The 18,917-nt window shown below is 43.2% G+C and overlaps 1 protein-coding gene across 4 annotated transcripts in view; it reads right to left on the bottom strand.

Annotated features, from left to right (window-relative positions):
• Positions 1-13,987: 13,987 nt before the first annotated feature.
• Positions 13,988-18,917, bottom strand: part of MAPRE3 (microtubule associated protein RP/EB family member 3) — a 253,669-nt gene continuing 248,739 nt past the window's right edge. For all 4 annotated transcript variants that reach the window (XM_029596287.1, XM_029596286.1, XM_029596285.1 and 1 more), the window contains 2 exons: positions 18,139-18,291; positions 13,988-15,587 (listed from right to left, as the gene is read on the bottom strand). In XM_029596287.1, the coding sequence (XP_029452147.1) occupies positions 15,519-15,587; positions 18,139-18,291 (222 nt within the window). In that variant the 3' untranslated portion in view covers positions 13,988-15,518. The remainder of the gene's footprint in view (positions 15,588-18,138; positions 18,292-18,917) is intronic.

Raw genomic sequence — 18,917 nt, 5'->3', positions numbered from 1 at the left:
AAATAAACTATATAGAGAAGACCTTCAGGGGCACAAGTAGCGTGATCCCAACTTTAGCAGCCTTTGTGCTGTTTTGGAGGAGCAAGGTCATCTGGCAGGAAACTATCACTCTGGTATGGCAGGTAGGGCCTGTACTTCAAGTGATGCTTTATCCTCTTGTACTAAGCATGTGTATCCATGGGAGAGTGCCCAGAAGGATGGCCATTGTAAACTGGTGTTTTGATAATTAGGAATATAGATAAGGGTGGTTGGTGTGCATAAGGATTACATTGTAACTTGCCTGCCTGGTGCAAAGGTAGTAGACCTCATGTATCATCTAGATAGGATTTTAGAGAGTGCTGGGGAGAAGCCAGCTTTCGTGGTACATGTGGGTATCAATGATATAAGTAGGTGCAGGAGGGAGATTCTGGAGGCTAAATTTAGACTCATAGAGGTATTTTAAAAGCCATACACACATCACAACCTGGAAACAGGCATACATCTAGCACATGTGCACATCCATCCGATTTTATAAACCACCCATATATATGCACAAATACCAAATGCGCAAATATCTCACATTGGGGGAAAAAAGGAGCGGAATGTGGGCAGGGCATGGGCATTCCAGGGCAGGGCCAAGAGATATACATGTATGTAGCTATGCGCCTGGGCACGAATCTAGGTCCATTTCAGCGCAAAGTTACTTCTGTTATGGATGAGGTACAAGTGTGAATAAACCTATTGTCAGGCATCTATGAATCTTGGCTAACTGGGGGGAGTGCAGGTTAAAGAATCAGGGGGGATTAGGGGGGTCTTAAGGACCTAGCTATAGGCTGGGCAAACTGGTGGACGAACTGGTGAAACTGGTCATGCACCTTTTATAAAATTCCCTTACTTGTGCATCTCAAAGTCAGCATTTCCCTGATCTACACATATACTTTTAAAAGAAGGAACACACATACACACGCCTGGCCTATTTTATAAGATGTATACGTATGTGCACACAGGATATAAAATTGCAGCACATCTGGCCTTCCTAAATTTGAAATTATAATCCAGAATTTCCTGGGTTGCATTCTCAGAAATATTCCCCATTCTCTGCGCAGGACCCCAGAGGCAGGCTGAGTTCCAGTCTCAATGTGTAGATAAGACGATGGTGCAGGGAAGAGGGCTTTAGATTTGTTTGGAACTGGGGAAAACTCTGGGGAAGGGGGAGCCTATTCTGACAGGATGGGCTCCACCTTAACCGGAGTGAAACCAGGCTGCTGGCGCTAACTTTTAAAAAGGAGATAGTCCAGTCTTTATGGGGAAAAGCAGACAGTCAGCAGAAGTAGATGAGTTGGAGGGAGATATCTTCCAAGGATACTTGCAAAACGGGGAAGTTTAGAATATCTCAGCAGAGAGATTGTAGTTAGGGCTCAAGTAGCCCAAAAGGTGGTATTATATTTCATTCTTAGGGTATCATCTTTGTTGCTAAATATCCGATCATAGATGGAATTAAATACATGATTCAGTTACACAATATCATTATTCTTATTTCTTCACATTCATTCCATAGGTACCGTTTATAGGTTATACTTACAACTCTTTGATGAAGATTTAACATTTACATATGCAAATTGTAAGCATTTGAATTTTTCACATATTTGTGATATAAATCCTGTTTTGTATATTCTATAGTAAGCACTTGAAGTATGTACATCCTCCTTTGTCATTTTTTTCTATGCATTTATTTATCTATTTATCTATTTTTTTAATTTTTTCCTTTATTTTTTTGGCTACATCTCATTTATTATTTTTTTATTTTTTTAGTAATTTTTATTATTATTATTTTTTAATAAAAGTAATTTTCATTTTATCAGGCATCTGTACTAGCTATATATAAGGATAAAGGCAACATCCACTTTTCAGGTATTTGTCACTTTTTTAGTTATTTATTGCTGCTTTTACTACATTTGTTATATTTTTTAGTTATTTATTGCTACTTTTACTATATTTTTATGTTCACGATACACTATTTACATTTGTAGTTAGTTTCATGTTCACACCACATATATCCATGTCATCATTTTATATGTTCATTTTATATGTTCTTTTTAAATGTCTGTTTATTATATGTTATCAGTTTTTAAAAATGTATTTTTATATTATTTAATGTCATTTATTGTATGTTTTTAGCCCCTGATGCAGCCCTATTGAAAGAGGGCGAAACTCAGCTGGAGTCGAGCTCATTGCATATATTGATTCTACATAATAAATTTTCAAATATTTGGACATTTGGCTGCTTATTGCGTATTTCTGCTCTCACAGCTTTATTAAGCAGCCTTCCTTGCTGTTTTGTCAGTCCCAATGATAGAATGTATCGCAGTGAACAAGGATACAGACATTATAGGCATTTCAGAGACATGGTAGAAGGAGGACTGATGTGGGAGCTCATAGGACCTTAGTCCCTATTGCAGATATATCTTGTAATAAAGAGCAGAGAAAAGGCAGTGAAACACTTTTTTGACAGGTCACACAAGAATTCAGTATTCTTATTCTCCTAAGTTTTTGATCATAAAAACTTTATAATTGCTAACAAGTATTATTTAATATTTCTGCTTCAGTTTTGTGCTTTGCTTTTCCTAGACAGACACCGCAGGCTAAATAGAAAATTCAGCATTAACAAAAAAGAACTGGGTTACAGGAACTATGTTTAGAATCAACAAAGTCATACTGGCACTGTAGTTATTAGCTAGCCCATAGATAACATTTGCATACAAATAGAGGATGAATTTACATGCAGCACGAGAATGAATCTACATACATCCAGATTAAATGTTATAGTAAAAAGCCAATCATAGAAATGTTGACAATTGTGTAACCTAGTTTAGGGGTTGGAAATGTACAAGTATAAAATCCTATATAATGTCTTATCAATCAAATCATTTGAGAGAAAGTTTTATTCTGGTGCTTTGTGTAGAACTCTGCCAGTCTCTCTCTCCATAAGGCCTTATTATATTATTTTATTATATTTAATAAAGAGAAGTTTTCCCCACAGCTGTTAGCTCTAAGCGTCTATGTCAGTGTACACATCAGAGTAACCAATAGGACACAGTGATAGAGTACAAATTATATCGATGTGACAAGGCAGATTAAATTAGTGGAGGGGAGGGGAGGCATTATATATATATATATATATATATATATATATATAAAAAGGTCATAGAATCAAGAATGATCAAAATCTTGCAGGAAACAAAATGCACCGAGGAATACTCATGGATAGAAATTCCATATGTGTTAAGTAAGAACATAGTCGTGGGTATAACTACTGGCTATCTGGTCAAAATGAAGAAAAAGACTGTAAAATGCAAGCTGAAATTAAACAAGAAAATATATTTGGCAACACAGTAATAATGGGAGATTTTAATTACTCCAGTATTGATTGGATCAATGTCCCATTGAGACATGCTAGATAGGTTAAGTTACTAGAAGCCATAAATTACTGCTTCATTTATTTATTTATTTATTTAATTTTATATACCGGCAACCGTTTGCACATCGTGCCAGTTTACAAGTAACTTACAACCAAAAGATATATAGGCAAAGCCTTTACAGAAAACAGTATGTAACATAAACGCAGTAACAGAGCAAGTAACTAAATAACTGGGGGAGGGATGGATAGGGGTAGTCGAGACAAAGGAGGGGGTGGGGGGAGGGTGAAAACAGATACATAAGGATAAGATATGTACAGGGATTCATGGAGCAGATGGTCCTAGAACCAACGCGAGGGGCGGCTACTTTAGATATAATCCTCAGTGGAATACATGACCTGGTGCAAGGGGTTACTGTAATGGGTCTACTAAACAATAACGATCATAATGCAATCAAATTGGCCAATCACTGTAGAGAGGATATTATGTAAAATGATTGCAGTAGCATATAACTTTAAAAATGGAGACTATGATGGAATGAGGAAATTAGTTAGAAAAAACCTAGAAAGAAGCTGTTGCAAAGGTTAAAAGTTTGTATGAGGTGGACATTGTTTATAAATACAATTTTGGAAGCTCAGATAAAATGTATTCCATACATTAAAAATATTAAAGGAAGACCAAACAACTACCAGTATGGTTTAAATGAGGTAAAGGAGGCAGTTAATGCTAAAAGGGCATTGTTTAAAAAAATGGAAAGTAGACCTAAATGATTAAAATATGCAAGAACAAACACTGGCAAGTTAGATATACAACAATAATAAGATAGGCCAAGAGAAAATTCAAGAAGAAGCTTGCTAGCAAAAACTAAAAAACTTTTCAAGTACATTCAAAGCAAAAAGCCTTGAAAGAGTCAGTTGGACTGCTAGATGACAGCGGGGCAAAAGGGATGCTCAGGAACAACAAGGAAATATCAGAAAAGCTGAATGAATTCTTTTCCATGGTCTTTGTAGTTATTTGGATAGAAGGCACATGACAAAGTCCCAATGAGAGACTCTTGAAGAAATTACAAAGTCATGGCCTAGGAGGCAGTGCCCTACTGAGGATTGGGAAATAGTTAAACATAAACAGAGTGTAGGACTAAATGGTCAGTTTTCTAAATGGACAAATATCATTAGTGGAATACCACAGGGATTAGTATTGGGACCTATACTATTTAACATATTTATTAATGATCTGGAAAAGGAAATGACAAGTGAGGAGATCAAATTTGCGATGACAAAATTATTCAAAGCTGTTAAAACAGCAATGTATTATGAGTAATTGCACAATGACCTTGTGAGACGAGGAAACTGGGCATCTGTGAAAAGTGATGCACATAGAGAAAAATTAATCCTAACTATGGGAACACATTGCTGGTTTTTGTATTGAGAGTTGTCACCCAGGGAAGGGAGCTTGGAGTTCTTGTGGACAAGGCATTGAAATCCTCAGCTAAGTGTGTGATAGTTATAAGCAGATAGAATATTAGGAAAGATTTGGAAAGGAGATTAACATAGAAATGATTGTATTGCCTCTATATCAACTCATGGTATGACTGCACCTTGAATATTGTGCACTTTTCTGGTTGCCCCATCTAGGGAAAAAAAAAAGATATAGTGAAACTAGAAAAGGTACAGAGGACAATGACAAAAATGGAATGACTCATGATGAGAGGCAATACAAGGAAGCTAATAAATGTGGTAGCACAGTAATAATGGGAGATTTCAATTACCTCAGTATTGACTGGGTAAATGTAATGTCAGGACATGTTAGGGAGGCCAAGTTCCTGGATGGAATAAAAATCACTTCATGGAGCAATTGGTTCAAGAACAGACGAGAGGGGAATCTAATTCTTAGTGGAGGGGGGAAGTGACGTCATGGATGGGGATAGCAGCTTAACCTGAGAGTTTCCGCCGCTGCTGAGACTAATCGACCTACATCTGCACTAAATTTCCCTCCATTTCAACCAAATAGCTACTATGAGCGTGTCTTAACACAATACCATGACATCGAAGAAAAAAAATGTGGATTTCCACGTACAATAAGGGCGGCCTGATTGAGGCAGAGGATTGGGAGGCAGGCACAGATGAGATCCAAGATGGCGCCAACTTGCCTCCTCTGATCAGATTTTGCAAGCATCTGCTAACCATCTCCCATAAGACAGAGGATTATGTGCCCCCGGACATTAAACTCGACAGAGCCCACAGGGTATGAGAGCTCCGATACTAAAGCAAGGTTGTGACATCATGGCCTGCTTTCATGACTTCACCGTTAAGGAGCAGATTATGCAGGCCACCAAAGCACAAAATATATGGTGCTGGGAGGAGCAGGATATTTCTATATATGCGGATCTATCTCAAGCAATGTTTCAAAATCGCTACTCCCTTTGGGAAATCATGTCATTTCTCAGAAAGGAAAATATCAAGTATCGTTGGCTATAACCTTTTGGACTTTCCTTTTCCATGGACGGTGTCTCCCATAAAATATGCTCAACGACAGAGGCACTCCCTATACTTTCACCACATGACTTTACCAGCACTCTGACCCACGCCAGACTATCCAAACCATCATCTTCTAGCTTACCTACTCCAGCCTGGCAGAGAGCTGAAAAAAGAAACAGCAAGCCGCGAAGGAATTCAAGTGGATCCCAGCATAGCCATACCTCAACCTGAACACAGGATCTGGCACTGCCAGTGAATAAGTACTATAAGGTCTCAGATCATCTATGAATAGAACGCAATCTTGCTATCTTTATTTTAACATGAAGTTTTATAGCTCCTGGCTTTCTATTATAGGAGGTTTACCATGACATGATATAGCTATTATGTTAATGCTACAAATGTTTTGTACTTAGGCAGTGGGGGGATCTCATCTCCATCTCAAATGTTAATACCCCCCAGACTAGGAGAAAAAGGAGCCTGCTGGGAGGGAAAGGCTGGCAAAATTCAGTTGGTTGGGTACAAAGACTGTCTTCAATGTTACGGCCCCGGTCGCGTGTGCCTTGACCAGGCCCTTACCTCCATGTTCCTGGTCCCGCTCCCGATTCAGCTGGTGGAGTTTGCGGCCTGTGTGGCGGCGTCCCCGCGGGGGCGACACCGATGGGAGACCTTCGGTGGACGCCGTCCCTAGGCGCGCGCGGAAGGACGCTTTTATAGGCTTGTTCCCGCCATTCAAAGCTCCATCCGCTTCCTGATATCAGACACCACGGCCTATGTAAGCCGGCCGCGGACCCTCAGTCTTTGCCTTGCAACGGGGTTACCTTGCGGTTCCCAGTTGCTCCGTGCCCCGGAGTGTGTTACTACTTGCCGGTAGTTGCTCCGTTCCAGCCTGGTTCCTGCTTCAGAATTTGCTTACGTTCCAGCCTGGTTCCTGTTTCAGACTTCGCTTACGTTCCAGCCTGGTTCCTGCTTCAGACTTTGCTTCAGTTCCTGCCTGGTTCCAGTACCCGTGTCTTGCTTCGGTTCCTGCCTTGTTCCAGTATCCGTCTCTTGCTTCAGTTCCTGCCTGATTCCAGTACTCGAGTCTTGCTCCAGTTCCCTGCCTGGTTCCAGTTCCCAAGCCTGCTTGTTCCTGATCCAGCTACAGTATTCGCCTAAGTCCCAGCGGCCGGGCTCCTACGGGCTCCTCCCAGGGGAGCTACGGCTTCCAGGGTGAAGTCTCACCACCGATCACCTAAGTCCCAGTGGCTGGGCTCCTCCTGGGGGAGCACCGGCTTCCAGGGTGAAGATCATCGTTCGCATCCTGCCTGATATCCGCCTCCCGGCCTGCTTGTACACTGAGACTATAGTCCACCTCTCCCCAGTCTCCTGCAGGCCGGCCCAAGGGTCCACTAAAACCATTAATCCATAACATGCAAGGGTTTAGTGCTGTATATTGGCATTATTTTGTACTCATTGTTAATAATTTTCTAAGTGCTCCAGGTGTCAACTACGTGAGTCTCTTCTCTTTTTTAGTACACCTTAATTGCACTGGGTTCTATTTTATTTCAGGATTGTTTCTTGTCATTGATACAGTACCTTTTACTGGGAATATTTGCTGGCTGTATACGATACTCATGGATGAGTGCCCCTGATCAAATTAATACCTATAGACTAGAGAAATGGCTAAAATATGCATCACATCATTAAATGTTAAGGGTTTAAACTCCCCGAAGAGGAGCCTCCAGTTCAGGGAACTTGATTTAAATCTACCCAAAATTGTATTTATACATGAGACCCATCTATATGAAAATTATTCCTTACCTGCTAATTTTAGTTCCTGTAGTACCATGGATCAGTCCAGACGGTGGGTTATGTCCCCTGTCCAGCAGATGGAGTCAGAACAGATTTCTGGGGGGAGGTCCTATATTACTTCACCACCCTTGTCACCATTTCCAGTATCTAGACTAGCAAAGCCAAGCCGAAAGGAAGAGAGGGATCAAGTAACTGGATTCAACAAAAAAAATAAACTGTTAGAGAACCACAATGAGAACCTCAACAGAAAACTTGCCAACACATAAATACTGAACAACAGACCCTGGAAGACCAGGATGAGCAGAAATATCAGGAGAGTACAGTCGAGCAGAGGTAGCCCACCACAAATCAAATCCCCCAAACTAAAGGGAGGGTGTCTGGACTGATCCATGGTACTACAGGAACGAAAATTAGCAGGTAAGGAATAATGTTCATTTCCCTGTATATACCAGGATCAGTCCAGACGGTGGGATGTACCCAAGCTTCCCTCCTATGGGCGGGCCGTGGATAGCCCTGCTTGGATGACTCGATCCCCGAAAGAACCGTCTGGCGGTGCGAAAACATCCAGACGATAATGTCTCGCAAAGGTATGGAGCGACTTCCAGGTCGCCGCTCTACAAATCTCCTGAGCTGACACAGAGCTAGTCTCTGCCCAGGACGCCGCTTGCGCGTGAATGGAATGGGCCTTAACCCCCAAGGGAGGTTGCTTACCGGCCCCAATATATGTTGCCGCAATCGTCCCCTTCAGCCAGTGGGCGATAGAGGCCTTGGATGCCATGTGCCCCTTTCTGGGTACCGACCAAAGGACGAAGAGATGGTCGGATACTCGGAACTCATTTGTAGTTTCCAGGTAACGCAACAAGCATCGCTTCACATCCAAGATACACAGATCCCTAGGATCGCTGGCCTTAAAGGAAGGTAACTCGACCGACTGATTAAGATGGAAGGCCGAAACCACCTTGGGAAGAAAGGATGGAACCGTGCATAGGGACACTCCCTCGTCCGTGAAACGGAGATACGGTTCACGAGAGGATAGCGCCTGCAGCTCTGATATACGTCGCGCCGAACTGATTGCCACCAAGAAGATAGTCTTAAAAGTCAGATCCTTGAGAGAGGAGACTCGCAAGGGCTCAAAGGGCGAACCGCTAAGTGCCCGCAGGACTAAGTTCAGGTTCCAGGACGGACAAGGAGGACGTAACGGAGGCTTCAAATGTCGAACCCCTTTAAGGAAACGGCCAACATCCGGATGGGAGGAGAGACGCGACCCCTCCCCACCATGCAAGAGGGCGCCCAGCGCCGCGACCTGTACCCAGACCGAGTTATAAGCGAGGCCCAGATCCAGTCCCTCCTGCAGGAATGAGAGAATTTGCGGTACAGACGCGTTGGTGGGCTGAATGTCATGAGACCCGCACCAAGTCTCGAAGACCTTCCAAACCCGGACATAAGTTACCGAAGTAGACCTTTTACGTGCTAGCAGTAGAGTCGAAATGACCTCCTCCTGGTAGCCTCTGCGCCTCAGCTTGCGCCTCTCAAAAGCCAAGCCGCTAGACAGAAGCGATCGGCCTCCTCCAAAAATATGGGGCCCTGCCGGAGCAGCCGTGGAATGTGGCTGAGACGTAGAGGGCCTTCCGTGGCTAGGAGAAGATCCGCGAACCACGGTCGGCGGGGCCACTCCGGCGCCACGAGGACCACTGGTCCGTGGTGATTTTCTATCCTTCGAACCACTTTCCCCACAAGAGGCCTCGGTGGAAAAACATACAGTAGGACGTGCCGCGGCCACGGCAAGACTAGAGCATCGATTCCCTCCGCGCCGCGTTCTCTTCTGCGGCTGAAGAACCGCGGAGCCTTCGCATTGCTTGCGGTGGCCATGAGATCCAGGTGGGGACACCCCCATCGGGAGACTATCAAATCCATTGCCTCCCCCGAGAGCTCCCACTCCCCGGGGTCCAGGTGTTGACGACTTAGGAAGTCCGCCTGTACGTTGTCCACCCCTGCAATGTGGGAGGCTGCTAGACGCAGGTGTCGTTCTGCCCAGAGCATTAATTTGTTCGCTTCCAAGGAGACTTGGAGACTTCGCGTGCTCCCCTGCCTGTTGATGTAGGACACTGTGGTCGCATTGTCCGATAGGATCCTGACCGCTCTGTGGCGCAGCCGTGGGAGAAACCCTTTTAAAGCCAGGCGCACCGCTCTGGTCTCCAATCAGTTGATGGGCCACCGAGCCTTTTCCGCCGTCCATCAGTCCTGCAGAGAACTCTCCTGACAGACCGCTCCCCAGCCTGAAAGGCTGGCATCCGTGATAATGACTGCTATCATGATAGTTTCCATGAATGTTAAGAGACTCAATCATCCTTCAAAACGGAAGAGTATGTTTAGAGAGGCCATTAATATGAAGGTGAATATTTTGCTTCCCCAGGACACTCATCTCCGCAAAAAACATGAATATTTACTGACTCCTGCTCACTATCCTCAGGTGTTTCTGGCTACCAGCACACCTCAGTCTAAATACACAGGGGTAGGCATTTTGATCTCTAGGGATCTTTTGGTTCAGGTTGACCCGATTTTTAGAGACCCTGAGGGTAGATTCCTCATTGTTTCTTTATATATATATATATCAAGTATTATATATTTTGGTGACGGTCTATAATCCTAATGCGCTCCAGAGAGAGGTACTACTCAGATTGGACGATCAACTGCTGCGGTTCCCCACTGGGAAACTGATCATTGGAGGGGACTTTAATTTAGTTTGTGATCCTAGAGTTGACAGTTCTAAAGGCGGGGGGCATTATTCTAAAGTAGATCTGAATGCCTTACAGATGTTTTTAAAGAAGTGGCAGGTGGTGGATATTTGGAGAGAGCGGCAACCAAGGGACAGGGATTACTCCTTCTATTCCAAAGCCCATGATTTATACACTAGAATAGATTATTTCTTCATCGATAAGACATTAGTAGGGGTTAATGCAACTGCAGATATTGGAAACATAATATGGTCGGACCATGCCCCCATCAGGTGGTCATTTCATGGACAGGGTGCAGTGAAGGGTCGCCGATTTTGGCGGATGAATGATTCCCTACTTAAGGATAAGGAGGTGGAATCAGAGATCAGACTTGCTATAAAAGAGTATTTACGCATTAATGATGTTGATGGGATTAAACCAGTAGTACTATGGGACTGTCTCAAGGCGGGGGAAATCCATTGCTATCGCTTCCCATAAAAAGAAAGTGAAGGGTCAACAACGTGCAGCCCTGCGGGCGAAGTTGACACAAGTGGAAACAGCTCATAAACAAACACCCACCAGACGCTTACTAACAGAACTAGGAGGCCTTAGAGCACAATTGTTGAAGTTAGATGCAGAAGAGACGCTCTTTCAATTAGATATTTTGAGACAAAAATACTATGAGCATGGCAATAGGGCGGGGAAGTTATTGGCTCATGCTTTGAAGGCTAGATTGGCCCATTCCCAAATAACTAATATTAAAGCTAGTGATGGGACAGTAATGTCGGATGGGGAGGAGATCCATGCTCAGTTTAATAAATTCTTTGCTGAATTGTACTCCTGAAAGGATGGTGCCAAGGCCGCAGACATTTCTCTATATTTAGAGGGGATGCAACTCCCGACCTTGGAGGACTCTGTACAGGAGGGGATGAGTCATCCTATATCTTCTGCTGAGGTATTGGCAGTCATCTCGGAGCTGAAACCAGGGAAGGCACCGGGGATAGATGGGTACACCCCCTTGTTTTACAAAAAGTTTAAGGAGTTGTTGGTAGACCTTCTGGCCAATATGTTCAATAGTTTGACTAAGGGAGACCATCTGTTGCCAGCAGCGAATGTTGCGGGGATCACCATTTTACCAAAGCCGGGGAAGGACCCAATGCTCTGTAGCTCTTATAGGCCAATATCCCTTATCAATATTGACCTAAAACTGTTGGATAAAATTCTGGCCAATAGATTGAAATTGGTTATCCCACTGCTTGTCCATGATGATCAGGCAGGTTTTATGCCGAATCGAATGGCGAGTGATAATATTCGTAAGGTGGTTAATTTAATTCATCATGCACATAGGCATCAGATCCCGTCAGTATTATTTGGGATAGATGCAGAGAAGGCGTTCGACAGAGTGCATTGGCCCTTCCTGTTTCAGGTTTTGCAGAAGGTGGGTTTGGGAGGGGGATTTCTTACTTGGGTGCAAGCATTATACAGCCAGCCGGCAGCTTGTATAAAAGTCAATGGAAGTTATACGGATAACTTTGCAGTACAGCGTGGGACTAGACAGGGGTGCCCTTTATCGCCCCTATTATTTGCCTTATGTTTAGAACCCCTAGCGGAGAACATCAGGATGAATAAAAATATACAGGGGATTACAGTCCGGGACTCTATGTATAAGATAGCATTATATGCTGACGTCTTGTTTACTCTGGGAGATCCGGAGCGATCCCTGCAACATTTAATTCCAGAGCTGGAGGCGTTCGGAAGGGTGTCGGGTTTTAAGGTAAATAAAGAAAAATCAGAGATTTTACCGGTATATTTACCCCCTACCCTGATTGCTTCTTTTCAACAGCAATTCCATTTTATCTGGGCCAAGCATTCTGTTAAGTATCTCGGAGTGCATTTAAGCTCAGACTGTAAAGATCTGTTCGATTTAAATTATCAACCGGTGTTGAAGAAGGTAGCGCAGGATATTCAGAAGTGGGAAAGGCTGACACTAACATGGCTGGGTAGGATAGCGGCTATTACAATGACTCTACTTCCGCGACTGGCCTACCTGTTTCAAACGCTGCCATGTATGGTTCCACCTCCTTATTTGAGAGGGCTTCAGGCTAGATTTTTCTCATTTATCTGGAAGCGGAGACCACCTAGGGTGGCAAGGGTAGTGCTCTATCAGGCAAAAGCAGAAGGGGGCTTGGGAGTGCCCAACCTGCTTAAATATTATGTGGCTTCTCAGCTGCCGGCGATAGTTGATTTTCATAATCTAAAATTGATTAAGCAATGGGTCCAGATAGAGAAAGATTTCGCTGCTCCCATGTTGATAGAGGACCTGCTCTGGGGTAGACATGGACGACAAACGGAGCTTGCTGCGCTCCCACCAAGTCTGGCTACGACGGTAACGTTAAGGCAGCGTTGGAGGACACAAGTGGTGGGAGAGCGCACTTATCTATATTCCTCTAGGATTAGGGGCTGTGCGGAGTTTCCGGCAGGAAAAAGTGGGAAAATATTTCTAGACTGGGCACAGAAGGGGTTGATAACCCTCGGACACTGGTGGTACGATCAAGGGATGAAGACATTTGAGCAAATGGGGCAGATGTACCAGTTGTCAGCATCTGACAGGTTTGCTTATATGCAGCTTAGACATTTTTTACTCTCTAAAGTAGTGAGGGAGGATATGCTTAAAGGGAAAACGCTTTTTGAAGTGTACTGTGAAAAAGCTCATTTGATGACGGGGGTAATTTCCAAAATTTATGTTATCCTTAACGGTGCTGTGACTCATAAGTTAAGACATATTCAAGCTTGGGAAAAAGATTTAGGAGCTCCGTTAACGGAGGGGGAATGGGATGAATGTTTTCTGGCAGTTAGTTGTAGTTCTATAGCTGCTCAACTGATAGAAAATAGCTATAAAATGTTATTTCGCTGGTATGTTACTCCTTGTAAACTGAGGAAAATGGGAAGGTGCGAGGATGCCTTGTGTTGGAGGAACTGTGGGCAAGAGGGAGATTTCTATCACATGTGGTGGACGTGCCCAGAGGTTAAAATATTGTGGACGCATGCAGAAACATGGCTACAGATCTTATTATATATAACCATACAGCTACGTCCCAGGGAGATGCTGTTGAACTTTTTGGATAATAGAGTGAATAAAGAGCAAGGCTATTTCATCAGAGCGTTGGCTCATGAGATTCGAGGGGAGATTGCCCAGCACTGGAAAGACACTCGAGCACCCTCTCTCTCATCGGTGTTATGCCGATTGAAATGGATTTCTCATATGGAATACTTGACAGCCGTACGCAGAGACTCAGTGGTACAATATAACAAAACATGGCGTCTATTTCAGCAATGGACTGACACCCACAAAGCGTGATTATGAAAAGGGGAGGAAGGGGGAGGGGGGGGGAGTTTGAACAAAGTTGGTTTTGTTATCTCAGTTAATCCAGTTACTATGGTCCATGTGAGATAGCACTATGCCCAGATGGGATATAGATGACATTTAGCTAGCATGGGTATGGTGTATTTGTTTACTATAATGTGTTGTTCAATTTTGCATGAACCTGCTAATAAAAAGTGAATTATAAAAAAAAAAAAAAAGCAGAGAAGAGACAAGACCACTATTTTCTATGTTTTACCACACAAGTTTATTTGAAATAAAACTTAACACAAATGCAAGATTTGCACAGCGGTGTCATGGCCACAGTATTGATCAGACAGGCAATGCACAAAAAAAAAAAAAAAAAAAGTATAATGTCCCAAGGCAGGATCAGTGTGGCATCCTCTGCATAAGCGGCATAAACTAAAGGAGGTGGCACTGGAAAACCAGCACTTGCAATGCAGCACCCAAATCCTTCACAAGTTATGAAGTCTGTTCAACAAACATCAACAGTAATTGGGCAGAGATGATATGAATGCTTAAAGATGCTAGCATTAAGTTCTTCTTGTGCAATGTCCTCAACACTCTTGTACCCACTCCCTAGGTTGGTCTTTAAAAGGCCAATCAATGTGCATCCATCGAGTGCTGGGTCTGTAGAGTGCTGGACCTTAAAACCAGGAAGTAAGTTGTAGTGGGGGAGGGGGAAATAATGCAATCAATTATGGATTTTTAGTTTGTCCAACTCAGTAGATCACTTGGAGATCCAAAATGCATTCACGGCTTCCAAGTGTAAGTAGTGTTAAAAGTTACTCATTCATTTATCAGTCCTTTCCATTCCATGATAGCTTCTGCCAAGCTATACTTTATTCCTCTACAGACACAACTCTTTCTTTAAAATAAAAACAAATATTTCCATTACTTTAAAACATTCCAGTGCTCTTCCAGATATGCAAAGCAAAAACTAAAAAAACAAACAAACAAAAAAAACCTTCCAACAAATAACTCTCCCCTAAACACATTTTAAGCAGCTTCCATAGTTTTAAATAAGTTATATATATATATTCCCTCCCCCCTCAAAGAGAAAAAACCATTCCAAGCCACAAGCTATTAACAAAACACTAAGTGGCTAACAATGGCATTCTCATCAAACCACCAGTATTGCTCACTCCCAGGACTTGTTAAAACTAAGTTGCCGGTTCAATTATTGTGAAAATAGGCAAAAAGTGCAAGTAAAATCCATTAAGAAAAAATATACAAATTAATTTTCCTCTTTAAATATAATACAGTTGGGTCAGTTATACGAGTAAAAGGAGGAGTAAGGAAAGAGAGTGGGGGCTTCAGCTATACGAAGCGTGGAGAATGAGAAGAGAAGTGAGGAGAATCAGTTTCCTTTTAAATTTGGAAGGCCACAATTAAGACAACAACAAAAATAAATAAGAGACAAATCAAAAGCTGACAAGCCCGAAACGAGCCTCGAAAGAGAGACACGGACTCCACGGCCACGCCAGCCATAGCACTATTTACATTTTCTTATATATATATATTTATATAATATAGCCAGTGGATTGCCCACAGTATACTCAATTTACAGAAAATAAACTACTTGTTGTGTTTGGTGTTAACTGATAGTGTGTGATAGTGCAGGATGGCTGGACCTATCCAAACCTCATGAGTTAATGTCAGTAACTGGCTGGGGAAGGGGAGAGGAAGGGGGTGTTTGATTGTAACAGAACAAAAAACAAGAAAGAGACAAAAGACTGGAGAAGCTGTGCTGTCACAGTTAGTATTCATCTTGGTCCTCTGGCTGCTGTTCATCAATTTCATCATCTTCTGGAGGTGCAAACCCTTCCTGTGAGAGACAACAAATGAGAAGTAGGTTGAATTTCATGACTAGAAAAAGCCCCAACATCCATATTTTTATAAGAATAACTATTCCTACAGATTTAGCACACACAGGAGCAGGTGTGCCACCAGAGGTTTTGTTTTTTTATCTATAGGAAAAATGCCTGTAGTGCTGTACATGGTGATAACACCCCTGAAGAGCTTGTACACCAGGGAGTTGAAAAGACTTGCTGAAGGTCACACACTAGGGGATAGATTTTAAAACCTATGTGCGGGCGACCATGTGCGCGTGCTACCCTGCGTGCGCACATGGACGCCCGATTTTATAATATGCGTGCACAGGTGCGCGCATGTTATAAAATCAGGGGTTGGTGCACACTAGTGCATCTTGTGCACGCCGACACCCGCAGCCTTCACCCGTTCCCTCCCAGACCGCTCCAATTTAGGAGCGACCTGTGAGGGAACTTCCCTTCCTCCTACTCTATCCTTCCTACCCATTCCCCTAACCCTATTCTAACCCCCCCCCCCCCCCCCCCCCATTTCTTTAACTTACCGTTTGTGCACGCTTTGGGGCAGGCGCAGGCTGTGCACGCCGGCACCCTGCCGGCATGTGATCTCTCGGCACAGCGGCAAATGGCCGCTGTGCCGGGGACCTCTAACTCTGCCTCGCCCTGCCCCGAAGCCCCGGGACTTAGACGCAACCCGGGGCTTTACGCGCGTCACCAGGCCTTTTTCAAATCTGGAGGATTTACGTGTGTAGGGCTTTGAAACTCTGGGCCTGAGTGCCGTGGTTATGGGAATTAACCTACGATCTCCAGGGTTCCAGTTCTACCATACATAACTTCCAAGTTTACATGACTGAAATGCACAGCTGATCAAAACAACCTTGTCACACAATTCTTAGCTGTGTTATCTATTCCAGCACTACAGCAACTTCCACAATACCTGATGACAAAATAAAGCACTGCAGCCTGCAAAGTGAAAAAGTTACACAGAGCAACCACATGCTGTGTTTGAACGGAATCTTTATATTCAGAATGGTGCACTAATGTACAGTATAGCGAATATTGTGCAAGTTAATAAATCAACCTGGAAATAAAGGCAACCATCCCCCTTATTACTCAGAGCTAGGAACTTCAACCACCTAAAAACTGCTGAGATCTCTAGGTGCAGACACTGACTTGTCCTGGGGCCAAACTTATAGAGTCATTCATCAATAACACCATAACACATGCGATAGTTGTTACCCAATGGCATGAATGCAAATTTTTTGAAGGGGTGGGATTGGGGAGGGGTTTGGGCAGGATTAATGAAAATGAGGGGCAGTATCACACGTTTCTAACGCTGGAAATAACTACACCATTTTTTCTTGGCAATAAGCTGTGTGATATGCCCGAAATGGCCATATCGCAATTTGCGATAAAGACTACAAATTGCATTTTGGCCATTTCTTGGCTTGGAGAGGGAGAGGAGTGGAGGAGAGGAGAGAGAGATAGGAGAGAGAGAGCGCGCCTGTGGGAATGCCTTCATAGTATTCAACTATTTATATCACTATAGGAGGGCCAGCTAATAACTCGAGGTGAGGTTTTGGTGGTGGTTTAGGGTTTTGGGGCCAGTTTGACATGCAGAGTGAGGCATGCGAACTGCACAATACACCTCAGTGAAGATCCGACATCAATTAGAGTGAGGAAAGTCTCACGAAGATGAGATTTCTACAATATTCTCTCACCCTAGCTTCAAGACTTTCCTCACTCCAAAATGATGTCAAATCTTCACTGAGGTGTACTGTGCTGTTCGTACATCTCACTCTGCATGTCAAACTGGCCCCAAAATCCTAAACAGCCACCAAAACCTCACCTTGAGTTATTAGCTAGCCTTCCTATAGTGATATAAATAGTTGACTACTATGAAGGTCTTATAAAGTCTCTCTCTATGGCTGTATGGGCACTTCGCAGCTTGCGAAATAAAAGTGTTGCGGGGTGCAAAAACTTTAACGCACTCCGTGATACACTATCTATGCGAAGCGCTATGTTAGTGCATGGTGTGGTAAGTCTAAAATTATCATAAACACGTCTTTTTCTTACCAAGGGTGTTATCCATGCAAAATTAAGCATTTTGATGAATCTAGGGGGCTAGACCCTTAGTCCACACACCTATAAAATGTCCTGGGACAAAACACAAGATTTTGCTTTTAAAATCCAAAAGCAAAAATGTTTATTTTATCCTGAATTATCAAGCTGTCCTGATATTGGTGAATGTCTCATGGTAACATGCCGAGTGCACACAGTATTCTGATATGGTCACATGATATTGACAAACAACAACTAAGACTGACCAAATGGGCAATCAGTGTTACCCTGTGTATATTTATGAAAGGAAATGGCCATCAGGGGCAGATCTATTGTTTGTTTGAAGGACTGGCTATGATACAATCTGTTGTGCAAGCAACTATCTGCTTGTTTGAGGGACAATTTGCAATTTGATCTACTCATTGGTGACAAGGCAGGCTGTGCTAACAGTGGGATCTGTTTTGGATGGTTCTCCTTGGCTTTGCTGACCTCAGTGGCGTAGAGAATATCTATAATCTTGGAGAGAACGCCTGTGTTCTCGCTCTCGTGCTCCTGACAGATAAGCTCAATGTCCCGTAGTTTGCTGAAATAGAAGTCTCGCTCCTTCTCTAGGCCATCCACCGTCACTTTCAATTCCATCAACTTTCAAAGATAAAAAAAGAAAAGAGAAAAGAAAGAATCAGAAATACACCACAGTGGAGTCATGCGTGTCCCAGGTCCCTGTTGCTCTCCACTTAGAGTATGATAAACCCAATAATGGGAAAGAAGAGCTTAACCATCAGGTACAGCTGAGGAATCAAGGGAGTGTCTTCAGATTCTGAGACTCAAAAAATATATACTCAGATACTACACAATTCACAATGATTGGTTCTAGAAGAGTGGCTTTCTGATTAAAAAAATGATGGCAAGGACTGCCTTTTTTTTTTTTTTTTAAAGAAAACATTTTTCACCCAACACAATGGCCAAATTTACACAGTATCGCCAGCTGTCAACACATATCAGATCATAATTTAATAGCACAGGATTGAGGGCTGCAGGGCTGAAAACATGTTGCTGGCTAAAGACTATGAGAGTCAAGGGCAGAGCATGTTACTAGCCAGAGACTGGAGGCTGAGAGATCTGTATTACACGTCTTTAAGCTCAGTATTAAAATAGCTTAAGAGATTACATTGCACTTCAAGACCTCTCTTCCTTATCGGGTATCCTCTCCTCATCTTACTGTCAACACATCGCCTTTTGCAGGAAGTGGTTTCCTTGGTCATTTGGAA

The sequence above is a fragment of the Rhinatrema bivittatum genome, chromosome 3 (assembly GCF_901001135.1).
Source record: "Rhinatrema bivittatum chromosome 3, aRhiBiv1.1, whole genome shotgun sequence".
In the NCBI taxonomy this organism is placed as follows: domain Eukaryota; kingdom Metazoa; phylum Chordata; class Amphibia; order Gymnophiona; family Rhinatrematidae; genus Rhinatrema; species Rhinatrema bivittatum.
This window is presented reverse-complemented; position numbering and strand designations above follow the sequence as displayed.